Here is a 15,994-nt window from a genome sequence, read left to right as displayed (position 1 = left end):
AGAATCAGGGCCGGGTACTATGTACGGTTTAGGATGACAAGAAATAATTAGAGGCCACACAAACAAACCACATGCTTACTAATGCAATCCCCCAGCTCATATAATTAAGAGCACGCCCTCTTCATAGTCATAGCATCTCGACCCAGCTCACACTAACCTCCTAATGCAATCCCCCGAGCTTAATTAGCCAAGAACAAGCTAAAGAAGGCACAGTAGAGGTGCAAAATGATCCTGATCAGTGATCAGTCGAGCTCTGCGGCTGTGGATCAAGGGAGTCACAAAATATCCGCAATTAATTGATATTCAGTGCACCTTAACCTTAACCTTAACCTTAACCTTAACCTTAACCAACCAACATCAAAAAATAAACACATCTGCAGGCATGGTACAGTACTGTCATGGCCAGGGTATGTTGTACAGCTTAGGTTGGCAAGAAATTAAAGGCCACATTAGCAAAACTCCTTGCTTTTTTGAAAAATCTAGACTCCAACGAGCGACGCATATTAATAACGTGATTACTATTTGCCCTTGGCGATAGTAATTAATTAATTGATCTCTCATAAATTAAAAGCACTTCCTCTTCATATCATAGCCATATATAGCATCTCCATCTCTATCTCCATCTCTCCATCACCATCTCCATCTCACCAATAAGCCTCCTAATGCTATCCTTCAAGATTAGCCAAGAAGGAGCTACAGAAGTCACAGAAGAGGTCCAAGATGATCTTCAGTGGATCAAGAGAATGGCAAATGTCCTCAATGGGTGTCAAGAAAAAACACTAGGCAATTGGCCATGTACTATCTTCAAGGTGCCGGAGAACATCCGGCAGTGCGACAACAAAGGGGCGTATGATCCTTCCATCGTTACTATTGGCCCTTACCATTACAATAAATTCAAAAATAGAACAGTCCAGGCCATGCAAGCTCACAAGTGGCACTGCATGCGGCGCTTGCTTTCAAGGCACACCAAGAGTAGGCGCAAAGCTACCGATTTGTTCGGCCAATGCTTGGAGGAAATGCGGAAAATGGATGCAGATGTCCGAGGCAGTTACTCGGAAGATCTCCATCACTTGAGTGTTAATGATTTGGCCTTGATCATGTTTCTGGATGGTTGTTTCATCATCCATGTCTTGCTCAAGTTTAATGAAGTCGACGAGTACTGGGAAAACATTTCCAACATGGTAACGTTGGGCAAAAATAATGATAATGATGATGGTCAGGAGGAGGAAGAGGACATTGCTGCTGGACATGAAGAAGACATGGTGGTGTTGGACATTATGGGAGAAAAGAAGATAGATTTGCGAGTGGTTGGAGTATGGAATATATGGGGAAATATGCTGCATGATTTGGTGAACGTTGAGAACCAAATCCCTTTCACCATTATCCAGGCACTCTTCAGCAAGCTTAAGACTCCTGGAGATGAAGACATTGATCTAGTCGAGATTGCGCGTCAGCTTTTATCTTGTATCCATCCATCACCTTACCAAAACTTCGCCACCATTCCGCCTCCGCCCGTCCACCATTTGCTTCATTTGTTCCATTCAACATTCGTTCCTTCCGATGATTGTTTAAAGATCAACTCAAGCAACTTACAAAAACAAAAAATCATAGATGTTGATTGGATCCCGAGTGCGACGGAACTTCAGCTCGCAGGAGTCAAGTTCGTGAAGAAGAAGGGATGTGCCACCAACTTCCTCGACATTTCATTCAAGAACGGCATCATTGAAATTCCCCAAGTTGAGCTAGATGACAACACAAACACTCTCTTCAGGAATTTGATCGCATTCGAGCAATGCTATTATCCACATACAAAGAATTACATCACTGCCTATGCCTTTTTTATGGACTACATGATCAACGCCCCAAAAGATGTGGAATTATTTGAGTTGAAAGGAATCTTTATCAATCGCTTGGGCACTCCTGATCATGCCGCTACTCTTATTAACCACTTGTGCGACCAAATTAGGTTGTCCCGTGACAACTTTCTTAAAGGGTCAATTCAAGGTGTGAAAAATTATCACGAATCCAGATGGCATAAATGGAGGGCAAAATTGATGCGTGATTATTTTGATAATCCATGGGCCATTGTGTCATTAGTAGCAGCTCTCATTCTTCTTCTCCTCACTATCCAACAATCCTTCATTGCAGCTTATTCTTACTTCCACCCTCCTAAAAATTGAAAGGAAATAACAAAGCATTGCTTGTAACAGTTGGTATTTGGATCCACCAAGTACTTGTTGAATAAGTCCACTCAGAAGTATGGTTGCTATGGATGGTTGACTTCTCTTTAGAGGCGGCTACTGTGTACTTATGCATGCTGATTAGACAAGAGGAAATCGAGTTTGGCTATGTGATTGGATATATGTCTGCTCCCTTTTGCATCTAGTTTCACTTTTGTAAGCTGTGTCAGCATCCTTTCTGGCAAGCATTAAGTATGTTCCTTTTATATTCACTTGTTTAGTTCTATTGTCTTTCAAGCTAATTAATACAAGCTTCATCTGTGTCTCTGAAAACCTTTGTCATCTATATAACAAATCAAATCCTTGTTTGTTGGTGATCTGTGTGTGATCTTGTGAGACATACGATTGTGTTGTATTAACAGTACTCATCTAATTTATTTTACCATGCCGTAAGTTATAATTCCTTTAAGTTATGAGTCCTTATTACTTATTGTTAATTTGTTATTTTCCTTCACCCATGGTATTTTTTTTCATGAAATTTCTACCAATATGAATGAGTAATTTTTTTTTTGAGGTAAATGTGGATAAACCACAGAGTTATTGAAAAGTAAAGGAACAACAGTACAGAGAAAAAAGCCTCTCATCAGAAGTGAGGAGGTACAAAGTACAACAGAAAAATACAAAAAATAAGCATAATAATAAAAGAGGGGGAGAGGAAGTCTATATAGACGGAAGACACCATCTGGCATCTCAGGCTTGCCTAAACAAAAGAAAGAGCATCTACTCCTGAGCTATATCATGAGCAGGATCACCAGCAGGATCAGAGTCTCTAGCGCTAAGGAAACAGAGAGAGCGCTTACTTTTCTGAGAAGCTTCATTGAGTGATTGTTGCTGTCTATCAACAACTGTTGAATACCAAGAGAGAAGCATATTAGCAATTTTAAAGATAATATTAATGTGTGGCAAAGTATTCAATTGGAAAATTTGAGTGTTTGTTTCAATCCAGATATTCCAAAGGACAGCACGGGAGACAAGATCCCAGAGGATTAGGTGTTGAGAGTTAATAGAGGGTAACCATTGGACCACAAAGAAGGGATTGATTGTGGGAAAGAGTTTGAATCTAAAACTTGAAGAAAAAATGCCCAGATTTGTTTAGTAAAATCACAATCAAGGAAGAGATGCTGAAGATTTTCAGAGGCATTGTGGCAGAGGACACAGGTATAAGTGGAATTTTGAAAGTTATGGCCTTTCTTGAAAATGTTTGTGAGAGTGAGAATTTTGTCCTCTCTAGCTAACCAGCAAAAAAAGTGTGACTTTACTGGACAGCGAATTTTCCAGAAATTTGAGTAATTAAAGAAGGTTGCGGAGTCCACCATCAATGAGAAATTTATAAAAAGATTTGACAGTAAAATTACCACTTTTTTCTAGTGCCCAAGTGAGGGCGTCATCCTGATTATGGAAGCACTCAGGGATAATTTCTAGGAGAGTAGAAAGCGATTCGGTGGGAATAGAGGGAAATAAAGACTCTGGATTATTTAAAAGTTGATAGAAATGTCTGATGGTAATCCAAGGATCAGGACAATCAGAGAAGAGAGTAGGCCAGCAATCTTTAAGTAATATCCCATTATGCCATCGATCAAACCAGAGAAAAGTGTTAGCCCCGTTATTTATGGTTTTCCTGATGCAAGATCTAAAGGATAGCAGAATTGTAGTCACTCCCGCCTAAAAGAAGGATTTATTTCTAGGTGGGGAATGAAACAAAATTCCATATGGATCTCTAACAGAGTAGTTAGCTTGGATGATTTTAGCCCAACCACAGTTTGGATTACGGGATAATTTCCACCACCACTTTCCAAGTAGAGCGTTGTTGAAATGATGAAGGTTGAGGATTCCCCAGCCTCCCATGTCACGAGGTCTTGTGATTCTGTTCCAGGCGATGAGTCTAAATCCTTTGGAACTCAGGTCGGAACCTTTCCAAAGAAAGACCGACATCCAATAGACTGGAACGGTAGATAGGACAGAATTAATAAGAGTTAGACGACCTCCCAGGGATAAGTAATTTGCCTTCCAAGAAGAGAGCCAAAAGCAAACCATGCCAATAAGCTTTGCCCAATCCATACGTCTGGGTCTTCGACCAGAGAGAGGGACCCCTAGATAAGTGATCGGGAAACAATTTCTGGAACAGTTAAGAATTCTGGCAGAAGTATGATGGGGTTGAAAGCCGTAGTTAAAGGAAAACAAGCAGCTTTTCGAGTAGTTGATTGCTAATCCAGAAGGTCCCTCATAAAGATAAAGAATCGGTTTGATTATTTGAAGATCTTCTTGTCCACTAGCTGAAAAAATTAGAAGATCGTCCGCATATTGGAGATGACAAATGTTATCGGTTTGATTCAAGGGGACACCCACAAGAACTTTGGATTTTAGTGCATGATAAAACATTACGCTAAGGACATCAGCGGCAAGGGAAAATAACAAGGGGGAGAGAGGATCACCTTGTCTCAAACCTCTTTTGCATCGGATATATCCTTGTGGTACCGTTAATGATGAACTTAGTCTTGGCAGCCTACACAAGCAGATGTTTGCTATTCATAGTCCTTTAAGAACCCAAATTATATAGTAGCTTAAAAAACTTTTTAAAAAAATATATTTTTTAGAAAAATTATATTAATTACACTATTATTTAAAAAAAATAAGGAAACAAAGATGTAGTAGCCTAGTACCAGTGGTTAATGTTAAGGATGAAAAAAAACTCATTACAAAATAATAATAATAATAATAATAATAATAATATTATTATTATTATTATTATTATTATTATGCAAAATTTTCTAGTTTGTACAACTATAGTTAATGATGTGTTTTGACTCACCACATTATTTATGGCAGTGAAAGAAGTAATATAGAAAAAATAAATAAATTTAATAAAAGAGAGAAAAGGAACGTTTCATATGCACCAAGTCCATGTTTTTTTTTCCCTAAAGAGAGCAACAAAGCTAACACAAAACAAAAACCACAAAAACTACTCAAAACTAAACTTTAAGTAGTTGGCTTCAACAGCCTCCACCAGCTAGTTCAGGATACTCAGGCCCTTATTGTAAAGGGCCAAAGAAGGATTCTGAAAAGCAAGTCCTATTAGCACATCCACCATACTATTTAAATTCCTCAGAATATACTCCATCTGAGCAAGGTTGCATGTTATAAACAGTATTCATTGTAGCAGCCAGCACTGTAGCATCTTGTCACTGTAGCAGCGCGAAAGTTTTATTTAGGTAATGTTTGTTTTGAAGTATTTGAAGTTATTCCAAAAATTTTTTGTTTGGTTTGAGGGATTTTAAAATAGCAAGATAAAACCAATTACTCCAATGGATGTATTTGGACTTACGTTCAAATTGGGCGTAAGTCAAAATCCCGGAAGTTGAAAATCCTTAAATGATGTATATATACATATATAAAAATATATACATATACACATACATATAGGCATACATATATACATATACACATACACATATGCATAATGCACACATACATGTATTTATACACATATATATACATAGACATCTATATTTTTATATAATATATATACATACATATATGTATGCATATATGCATATATACACACATATACATGTATGTATGTATGTATGCATATATACACAAATATACATATACTCACATACATCTATGTATATATATGCATATACACACATATATACATATACTCATATACATGTATATATATGCGTATATATATATATACATATATATAAACATACATAGGTATTTTTACATATGTATATATACATATACATATGCATATATGCATATATACAAACACATACATATACGCATATATATGTATATATGTATGTATGTATATGCATATATACACGTGTTTTTCCATTCTAGATTTACAAATCCTTCTAAACAAACATAAAATTTTATAATACAGTAATTCCAGTTACATCGTTTGGTTGAATGTAATTCTAAATGCAGTGGATTTTAAGTTACAATATAAGTGAAAATATTTGGTTTTCAAAATAAAGTGCTATCAAATCTTGTGTTTGGTTGGATGTAACTGAAATTACTATATTATAAAATTTTATGTTTGTTTGGAAGGATTTGTAAATCTGGAATTGGAAAACACACGTGTATATGTGTATGTATATGTGTGTATATATGTATATATGCATATATGTATATGAGTATATATATATCTATAAATATATGTATATATGTGTATAAATACATATATGCATATGAGTATATATATCAGTATAAGTATATGTGTGTGTATAAGTATATATATCTATATAAGTATATGTATATCTATACATATATACATATACATATATACATATATGAGTATATATATGTATATGTGTAAAAATACTTGTATATGTTGATATAAATATGTAAATGTATATGTATGTGTATGTGTATGTGTATGTGTATGTATATTTCTATATATGTATGCATGTATCTATATATATATACATTGGTTTTTAACTCCCGGGATTTGGTTTTACGCCCAATTTTGGCGTAAAACCAAATACACCAAAAAAGCTATTGTAATGTAATCCCAATTACATCAGGGTTTGCAGATACACCCAAACAAACAATGAATTTCATAAAGTAAAGTATTTGGTTTTACATGTAAAACCAAATACACCCAAATAAATATACCTAACCAAACACAAGATTTAATTGCACTGTATTTAGAAAACCAAGTATTTCCAGTTACATTGTAACTGGAAATCCACTACATTTAGAATTACATCCAACCAAATGCCCCTTTAAATTCTTCTTCCTTGCTTCTCCTTTCCTCCTCCTTCTTTCTTTCTTCTTTTCGACCGAGCACCCCAAACCCTAATAAATTTTTTCGGCGAGCTTTTCCTTCGAATCAAAGCATCAAATTTCTTCCTCTCATCCTCTTAAGTGTGGTAAGGCCTTGATCCAAGGTTTTTTCTTCGTATTTTCTTCATATTTTCTCGTCTTTTGAAATCTTTGAAAACCTATAAATTTACCTTGGTTTGGGTTGTTTTTAGGTTTAAATCAAAGCCCTTTGATCTTGTGATTCTTTTGTGTGGATGCTTGTCAAGAAATTTCGTGATTTGGTGATGTAAATCAGCGAGAAACCATCATTTTAGGGATGGGTCACTGTAGCACTTTCTTAAGTACTGTAGCAATCTCGAGGTTACTGTAGTGCCGAAAATCTTTGGTCTTTTCTTGTATTTCTTTGGTCCAAATTGAAACCCAAGACATTAGGAATTTATTGGTAACCTAAAATTCAAGTTTTGAGTCAGCATTAGGATTGATTTAGCGTTGTTTGATAGCAAAACTTATTGTCTCGTTGTGTGATTTATTTTTGCTTAATTTGTTGGTGTTTTATTGTGCTTTGGCAAGGAGGTGAAGCGTTGGTTCGAGGCAAGGATCAGGTAGAGGATTAGCATTTGGAGAAGCGGCATCATCTTAGTTGTGAGTTGGATTAATTATGCACAATTATACTAGGAGAATGCCTATAATTATTCTATATTGCTTAATTATGCACAATTCTACTAGGAGAATGCCTATAATTATTCTATATTGCTTAAGTAAATTTTTATTGGTTATTATACTTGCATTGAGATTTTAATGGAATTGAAATGAGTTATTTACGTATGTTTCATACTTGAAAAGTATTATTGTTCAAAGGAAAGGATTTTCGGGTTGTAACTTGATTCGTAAGTTGTGAGTCGATTTATATTAAAATCTCTGAATAGGCTTGTGTTTATCATTTTCGTGGGGAAATGAGAGATATTTTAGATATTAATTTTTGTCCTGGTTATGGACTCCTCATTGCAAGATGCATGTTTGTATTACTTGATTGGTGACATCCTACTACAGTAGGTGGTTTTTCACGGCCAGCCTGTTGAGGTGGCGTGGAAGACCGGCAGACTTATTGGTCCTGTTTAGGTGGGAGTATAGAGACCTGACTAGATTTTCATCGGGAAACCGGGGTCACCACATGGTGGACCGATGGGTCAACGTCAGTGACATGAGTTTCTTGACAGCTCTGAACCTAGCCGCGGCCACGGCGAAGGTTTAGAGACGTTTCTAGACCATGTTGCGTTCCTATTGTAATGTCATATTAAATTTGTGGTTTTAGCGGTGAGTATTTATTTTATGGATTTTGAGACTCGTATTATATAGTTGTTCTATATATATATATATATATATAAGTGGAACTGTTATGATCCATTTGCATTATTATAAAAGTTTGGTTTGATGTTTAACTTGTTTTGTAGTACAATCCCTGTATTTGGTCTTTCGTTGATTTATTGTTGTAAACCCTAGTTTGGGTAAAAAGGCTTTCTTTACACTATCTTTTGTTATATTGTACCGATGATTTCTGTTATGTTTATTTATATTCTAAACTGTTGGTATTAGTAAAGCATTATTTTGGTGAGTTATTTCGTGTATTTTGGTCTATTCTTGTAGTATTGTGCTAACCCAATCTCTGAGTAACTTTAGTTGCTCACCCTACTTTCTTCTTCCCAGGCTGTTACAGGCAATAGTACAGTATTAAAGTGGTATACTAGCCATCCACTGTTTGTTTTCATTCAGTACCACGTTCATGTATGTTATCCTTGAGCATGTATATGTTGTAGTCGAGCACGGATCCTATAGTGTGTTTGAAACTCTAAAAGCATAGTTTGTATGTTTGTCCAATCTCTTCAAAACTCCGTTGTACTTGTGATCAGTGCAGTTCTTGAACTCGGTTATCAGGTCTTGTGGTTGATGCTTCCCTTGCGTACCTTTGACTTCCCCTATTTTGTACTTGTTGTTTGAGGTTGTTAATTCCCGGTGTTTTGTCAGCCTTGCGACGACTTGAGGGTTGAGTGGTGGAGTGTTCCTCCTCAAGATCATCATGGCGGTTATCGCGTCCCGGGGGCCCGTAGGTAGGGGCATGACATTGCACCTCCAAAGGAATTGTCTCACAGCCAGGATCTGATCATTGATCCTCCACCGAGTCATTTGATTGTCTTTATAAACCGCTTCAACTAGGCTTGTAGAGTCCATGTATATTTGACTAGGTATAGGGTCTCTGTCCAAACAACACCAAAACTCATCTTCCATCGCTTTTGCCTCGGCCTATGTGTTTGATTCCTCTAAGATATTAATTGCACCTGCTAGAATAACAAACTTATTAGAATCAACAAGAACAAAGCCCAAGCCACAACACTTGGTTTGTTTCAACCTATCAGCATCAAAAAAAGGGAGCTCAGAATGAAAAGGAAAGAAAGATAACTTTCCTGTTGCTTCTTTGAGCTCTCTACACTTATCCTCCACCAGCTCAACTACCTGATAATTAATTTTAATAAAATCTAGTTCTATATTGTTAAATACCCGGTTACAATGTATTTTCCAAATTATCCAGGCACAAGTAGCAAGGGTTACCTTGAACTTAGAGATTCCACACTTGGTTTTCCCATTCCTTAAAAGCCATATTACCCATCAGTTAACTGCTTTAAACTCTTTAGATCCACTACAGCATACCAACCCACAACATTCCAAGCCGCTCTAATCTTCAAGCACGTCCACAACCCATGCTCATCCATTTCCAAATCCAGATCATAAAAACGCCAATTTCTAGCTGGACCAATATTCAATCTATATAGATAAGCGAATGTAGGGGTCCTGCTATGAAACATCCTCCATAAGAAATGTCTAACCCTTGGAACGGTGTGAAGCTTCCAGAGTGCAGACCAGCCATCCCAAGCATCGTCTATAGAAATTCCATCTCGATTAAGCTAATTATAAATTGAGCTAGCAAGAGATGACTTAGAACTCTTATAGGTCCAAACCTAGTGATTTTTACTTTCTCTATTCGACCACCCATTGCTTGAAGGGGACCAATCCACATTATCCCCAAACAGCAGCCTACTAGTCTCATAGTTTCCATGATAAAGGCTAACACAATCTTCGACGGAAACATTTTCCAAATGCAAACTCATATTAAGAAACATCGGTTTGAAAGCAAGAAGAATGTCTGAAAACCAAGGGTTCAACAAGAAATCAGTTTGGTTAGGATTGTACTCTTTAATCCAGTAGTTGGACTTAATTTTAGAAGCAGCAAGGCAGAGAGCACAAACTAGAGACATTTCTCAACAGTTTAGTGTTCCAGTAGTTAAAAGGCCCATATTTTAACTGACACAGGTAAACCCAAAAACAATCCTCAGAATTCAAAAGTGTGAAAACATTTTTGGACATTAAATCTTGGTCACCCCCATCAAGTTTAGCAAGTGTAGTAGTACTCTATCCCATAGTGTGAAATCGCTACGATTGTAACTCCCACCCCAGAGGATTTTCCTAGCTATCTTCGAAATTTGGTCTAATATAGAGTCAGGCACATCAAAACAAGATAATTGATAAGTAATAATAGGCATTAACACACTATTGATCAACATAGCTCTGCCAACCAAGGAAAGTTTGTTAAGGTTTCAAGCTTTAATATAGTTTTGAGCTCTAGTAATCAGAGGTTGAAAACAATTCAAATTCACTCTTTTAGGACCAATGAGGGCTCCCAAGTATTTGAAAGGGAACCTACCTATTTTCATGCCCAAGATAGTGCTAATGGCTCTACAAATCTTTTTGTTAGCCCAAGAAGGAAAATGAACAGTGGACTTATACTCACTGGGAGTTTGACCAGTTAGATCTGTGTAGATGTTCAAACATGTCTTGTAGCCCCTAGCCACCAAATAGGAAGCTCCAGACACAATTATGAGGTCATCGGCAAACATAATATGGTTCAAATTCCTAGGGAGACGAGAATCAAAGCCATGAATCCAATTCTACCAAAGAGCACGATTAAGCAAAGTTGAGAGGATTTGATGGAGATTTTTAGGGAATTCTTCACTTTTCTTTTAGGTGATTCTTTGAGGCAAAGTTAGGGAAGATAGGAGACAAATCTCCAGCACTTAGGGGGCTATTTTAAGGGAGATTTGGATCCACATTCAAGGGAATTGGAGATCATAGACGTCAAACTCACCTTGGTGGCATGCATGGAAACTTTCCTAGGGCTTCTTACTATTGAGAAAGGGGTTTTCATGGCTTTCATGTTTCCTCATATTTTTTGTATCTTGAATACTTACTCTTAATTAATGGAGGGCTAATTTGTAGATGTTTGGGTATAGTTGAATTCTAGGGTTTATTTCTTTGATATTAGTTGTTGGATCTTTGATACTTTAATTGTTTCCTAAATTACAATCATTTCTATTTGAATCTAATTGCGTGTTTGAATGCTTGGTTGCTAACAAGGCTAAAGCCGTAGCTATCATGTTTGATGTGCTATGTGACGAGTATAAATGCTCACCTAGCATAGACATATTATGATTAGAGTGAATTGTGAGTAAGACAGGAGGTTTTCAACATGAAAGACCTTGCTTATGAAGATGTCCTTTTAGATCTCACCTACTTCCTCTTCGAATCATGAGTTGTGCCTAGTGGTGTTCCTAGTGGGCATTTGGCCATGATATACCCGACACCTGAACAACGCTGCATGTTAGTTGATGCCAACATTTCTCCACACTGTGTTCAGGTCTTAGGCATCTTTTACATGCAGGTGTCACTAATATCTGGGGAGCAATGACATTTCAAAGTTGGAGCAGTATCTGTCTTAACGGCACTAAACATCTGAGCCTTGCCATTCTTATGAATTGTTTGCCATTCTGAAGCTTTCTCAGAAGTGTCTAGATGAGGAGTTTCAGGAGTTTGGGAGCCTTGTACCACATCATCATAAGATCTTCCTTCTCGAATGGAATCTTCTGTAATTAGGAAGGTCTAGGCTTGTGAAAGAAATGAGATAAAAATGAGCCACTGTGAGCACCGCCGCAGGTGCCTCTATGGAATCTACTGAAGAACCTCATTGTAGTTGTTGTCTTGCTTGGATTTCTATAGCTAGAGACCCGCATCAACAATTCCCTTTTAACTTACAATGAAACATCAGGTGCTCCCTTGACTTCTTAAGCTTGAGATCTATCTGCTGACTATGCCAACATCATAACTCAGCAACCACTACTGGAGTGATTCCCCCTAGATAGCTAGATTAGACCTTTTTTACCAATTAGTGGACTTCATCAACTCAAATGTGGTTAAATTTTTTCCCCCATATTATGTTGTTTTTTTATGTTTGGTCGTTAGGAGTGCATTACCCCTACTGATGGACTTCTAACCTTTGTTTGGCCTTGGTGCTTTCTCTTGTACTTTGTTGGTTCTCTTGACACTTGTTAGCTTTCAACTAGTTCTGTCTATACTGATTTTTCATTTTAATAAATTAGTGGTTTATCCAGTTTTTATAAAAAAAAATATATATCTAAAAATTAATAAAATGCTTTTGTTATCCAAGAATCACCATCACCTAGGGTCTCACTACCAATTATGAAGGAGATTATTAAATCAAAGGAAGACCTCAAGAAAATGATGATTATTAAGGTGTTATCTAGTAATGCTAGTGTAAGATCCTTATCGCATTGCTAGAGATGCTGAAAATTTTGATAGTTTTTCCAATGCAAATTATCATCAACATTGGAGTAAGAAGCTTTATTGTGTTGCTTGAATACTATGGTATTTCAATACTCTGATTGAAGATAATCCAGACCTCTATTGTCTCATCAAAGACAAACGTCTCAAGCTCTGATAAATAGGAAATGTTCAAAACTCCTAACACTGGTGCCCATCTTCTCCATGATTATTGTTATCAACCATCCTATAACACTCATCAAATACTAAAAGAAGCCAAGGATAAATCTACGGTACAGGTGCTACTCCCTGTCGTGAATTCCTTTAAGTCTGTTAAATGCGGCTCTGGGCTTGGCCTATCAATGGAGGTTGGTGATGTTTCCATTGAATCCACTTAACCGGTGTCACCCCTCTCTCCTCTCACCGTGATAAGACGAAGCTCCGGTGATTGGTGAGATAATGGTACTAATGAGTGTACAACATTCATATATTGTATATCACTTTGTACACTCATTCTGCATGAGTTAGAGTCATATTGTGTAGTTCAATGATAAATCTAGAGTATTTCACATTCTCAGGCTTAGGGCAGCATTTCAAGATGAGAGAGAGCCTAAGAAGCATTTCAAACCTCAAACAATGAAGTTGGAGCTCTCTCGGCATCATTTAAACAAGGAAAAGGCAAACTGGGTGGCTTATGGCCAATATTACGCCCGTAAGTTAATTCCAAAGGACCTTGCAGGCGTGCTTATGCCTGTAAGAAGGATTCAGAGCCAATTTAGAGGACTTTATGAGCAGGGCTTACACTTGTAAGGATGCTTGTAAGGACCATCCAGAGAAGCTCATGACTACAGCTTACTCCCGTAAGAACAATGGCAAAAAGCATAACAGTGAAGCTTACGGTCCATCGCGTACGGCCGTATGCTAGACAATAACACAAATAGAAGACCTTATAGACGTAACTTACAGCGGTAAGTTTTTTCATAAGGCTGACAACTATCTTCTCTAGCTCCCTTATGGCCATGTTCTTACACCGGTAAGTAACCCATAAGCAGTCGGGTATAAATAGAACTTATGAGGATTTTTAGGGAAACTTCTTGGTTTTCTTGGGCCGAATCTTGGAAGTGAAGTTAGGGAAGATAGGAGACGAATCTTCAATACTCAAGGAGAGATTTGAACGGAGATTTAGATCCACATTCAAGGGTATTGGAGATCATAGCCATCAAGCTCACCTTAACGGAGCGCATGGAAGCTTTCCTAGGGATTCTCCAGCGATCCTTTATCGGCACAATTGAGAAAGGAATTTTTATGCCTTTCATCTTTCCTCCTATTATTTGTATCTTGGACTCTTATCCTCCATTAATAGAGGGCTAATTTGTAGATGTTTGGGCATAGTTGAACTCTAGGGTTTATACTTCTGACATTAGTTGCTGGATCTTTGATATTTAAATTGTTTTCTTAATTACAATCATTTCTATTTGAATCTAATTGCATGTTTGAATGCTTGGTTGCTAACGAGGCGAAAGCCCTAGCTATCTTGTTTGGTGTGCTAGGTGACGAGTAGAAATACCTACCTAACATAAACATTCCGTAATTAGAGAGAATTGTGAGTAAGCCTAGGTATGGGGTGCTTTGGAGACTCTATCTCCCTCAATTCTCCCGAGTGAGATATTGGCAATCTCCGTGCTCTTTGCATTTCTGTTCTGTATTCAGATTAGGGGTAATCTCTCTCTTTTGGGGAGAATATCTATTTAAGAGATTATCATTAGCTTACAATGACGTTTCATAGAGTGTTAATGCAATTGTGTAGATGTCTGTATCAGCTCTACACCTATTCAATTACTCTTCACCTAAAAAATTGGGGTTTAGTATAATTCTGGAAATCTCTCAGTTCAAATAGGATTGCATGCATAAACAACCTTTGTCCTATACTTTATAACCTAAGAGGGATGGTATGCCTGTACATCACTTTCTTCCTTGAATTCTCTCCTAATATTTTCCATATTTTCTTTTCTTTTCTTACTTTTGTTCACACACACAACATTCGATCACTTAAGCTATTTTTTGGGTTTAGGGTTACTACTAATATTCACTTTCTTCCTTATGGATCGACACTCTGCTTCTAGCATACTATTATTACATGATTGGCACGTACACTTGCATCCCTATCAGGTGCCCCCATGACCCCTCTGGTCTCGAGTGTGAGTGTCAAGGCCGGGGATGCACTATTGATGAGCGCATAATATTCTATTATTTTATATCATTTTCTACACTCATTAGGCATGCATTAGAAGTATATTATAGAATTCAATGCTAAATATGGTGTGTTTTATATTCTTAAGCTTTGGGCAGCATTTAAAGATGAGAAAGAGCTGAAAAAAGCATTCTAGACCCTAAACGAAGAAGATGGAACTCTCTCGGCATCAATTGATTAAGGACAAGGTAAATAGGATGGCTTACGGGCAGCCTGCGACCTAGCTTACGGCTGTAAGCCTATTCTAAAGAACCTTGTGGGCATTCTTATGCCCATAACGAGGAGTATGTCAAATCAGAGGACTTTATGGGCAGGGCTTATACTCGTATGGCAGTCCATAAGAACCATCTAGAGAAATTTACTAGTAGAGCTTGCACCCATAATAGCGATTGCAAGGGTAACACAGAGAAGCTTATAGTTCAACGCTTATGACCATAGGTTGGACCGTAATATAAGACAAAAGACCTTACAGTTGGGACTTACGACAGTAAGCATTTTCATAAGGCTGGCGACCCATCATTTCCAAATCTTTACTGCTATGTCCTTATGCCCATAAGCATTCTATAAAAAGTATAATTTAAATAGATCTGATGAGGATTCTTAGGGAAATCTTTGATCCTTTTTTTGGAGGCAAGGCTAGGGAAGAAGGAAGGTGAATCTCCAAGGCTTTATAGGTGATTTTTGAAGGAGATTTGATTTTGTCAACAAGGAGAGGAAGATCGTAGCCATCAAGCTTACCTTGGCGGTATTCAATGAAGTTTCTTTGGAGTTTTCCAATGATCAACTTTAGGCATGATTAAGAAGGGGGTTTTAATTCTTATGTCTATTCTCTTCGTATCTTGTAATTTGAATGCTTGCCCTAGATGGAGGGCTAATTTCTTTGATGTTTGGATATAGTTAAACTCTAGGGTTTTATCCTTTGACATTGGTTGTGGATCTTTGTGAATTAATTATTTTTTAATTGCAATCCATGTTATTTGAATCTAATTGCATGTTTGTATTGCTTGATTGCTATCATGGTGAAAGCCCTAGTTTTTATATTCGATGTGTTTTATGACAAGTA

General features: G+C 37.2%; 1 protein-coding gene across 1 annotated transcript; it reads left to right on the top strand.

Annotated features, from left to right (window-relative positions):
* The first annotated feature begins 478 nt into the window (after window positions 1-478).
* LOC120277011 (UPF0481 protein At3g47200-like) lies at window positions 479-2,513 on the top strand. The gene has a single exon (XM_039283752.1). The coding sequence runs from the start codon at window positions 663-665 to the stop codon at window positions 2,178-2,180; it is 1,518 nt and encodes a 505-aa protein (XP_039139686.1). The 5' UTR covers window positions 479-662; the 3' UTR covers window positions 2,181-2,513.
* Window positions 2,514-15,994: the final 13,481 nt, after the last annotated feature.

This window comes from Dioscorea cayenensis, chromosome 15 (genome assembly GCF_009730915.1).
Source record: "Dioscorea cayenensis subsp. rotundata cultivar TDr96_F1 chromosome 15, TDr96_F1_v2_PseudoChromosome.rev07_lg8_w22 25.fasta, whole genome shotgun sequence".
Classification (NCBI taxonomy): Eukaryota; Viridiplantae; Streptophyta; class Magnoliopsida; order Dioscoreales; family Dioscoreaceae; genus Dioscorea; species Dioscorea cayenensis.
This window is presented reverse-complemented; position numbering and strand designations above follow the sequence as displayed.

What these genes read in the sequence shown, in the direction of transcription:
- LOC120277011 (XM_039283752.1), top strand. Translation starts at nt 663, where the DNA reads ATGCTATCCTTCAAGATTAGCCAAGAAGGAGCTACAGAAGTCACAGAA.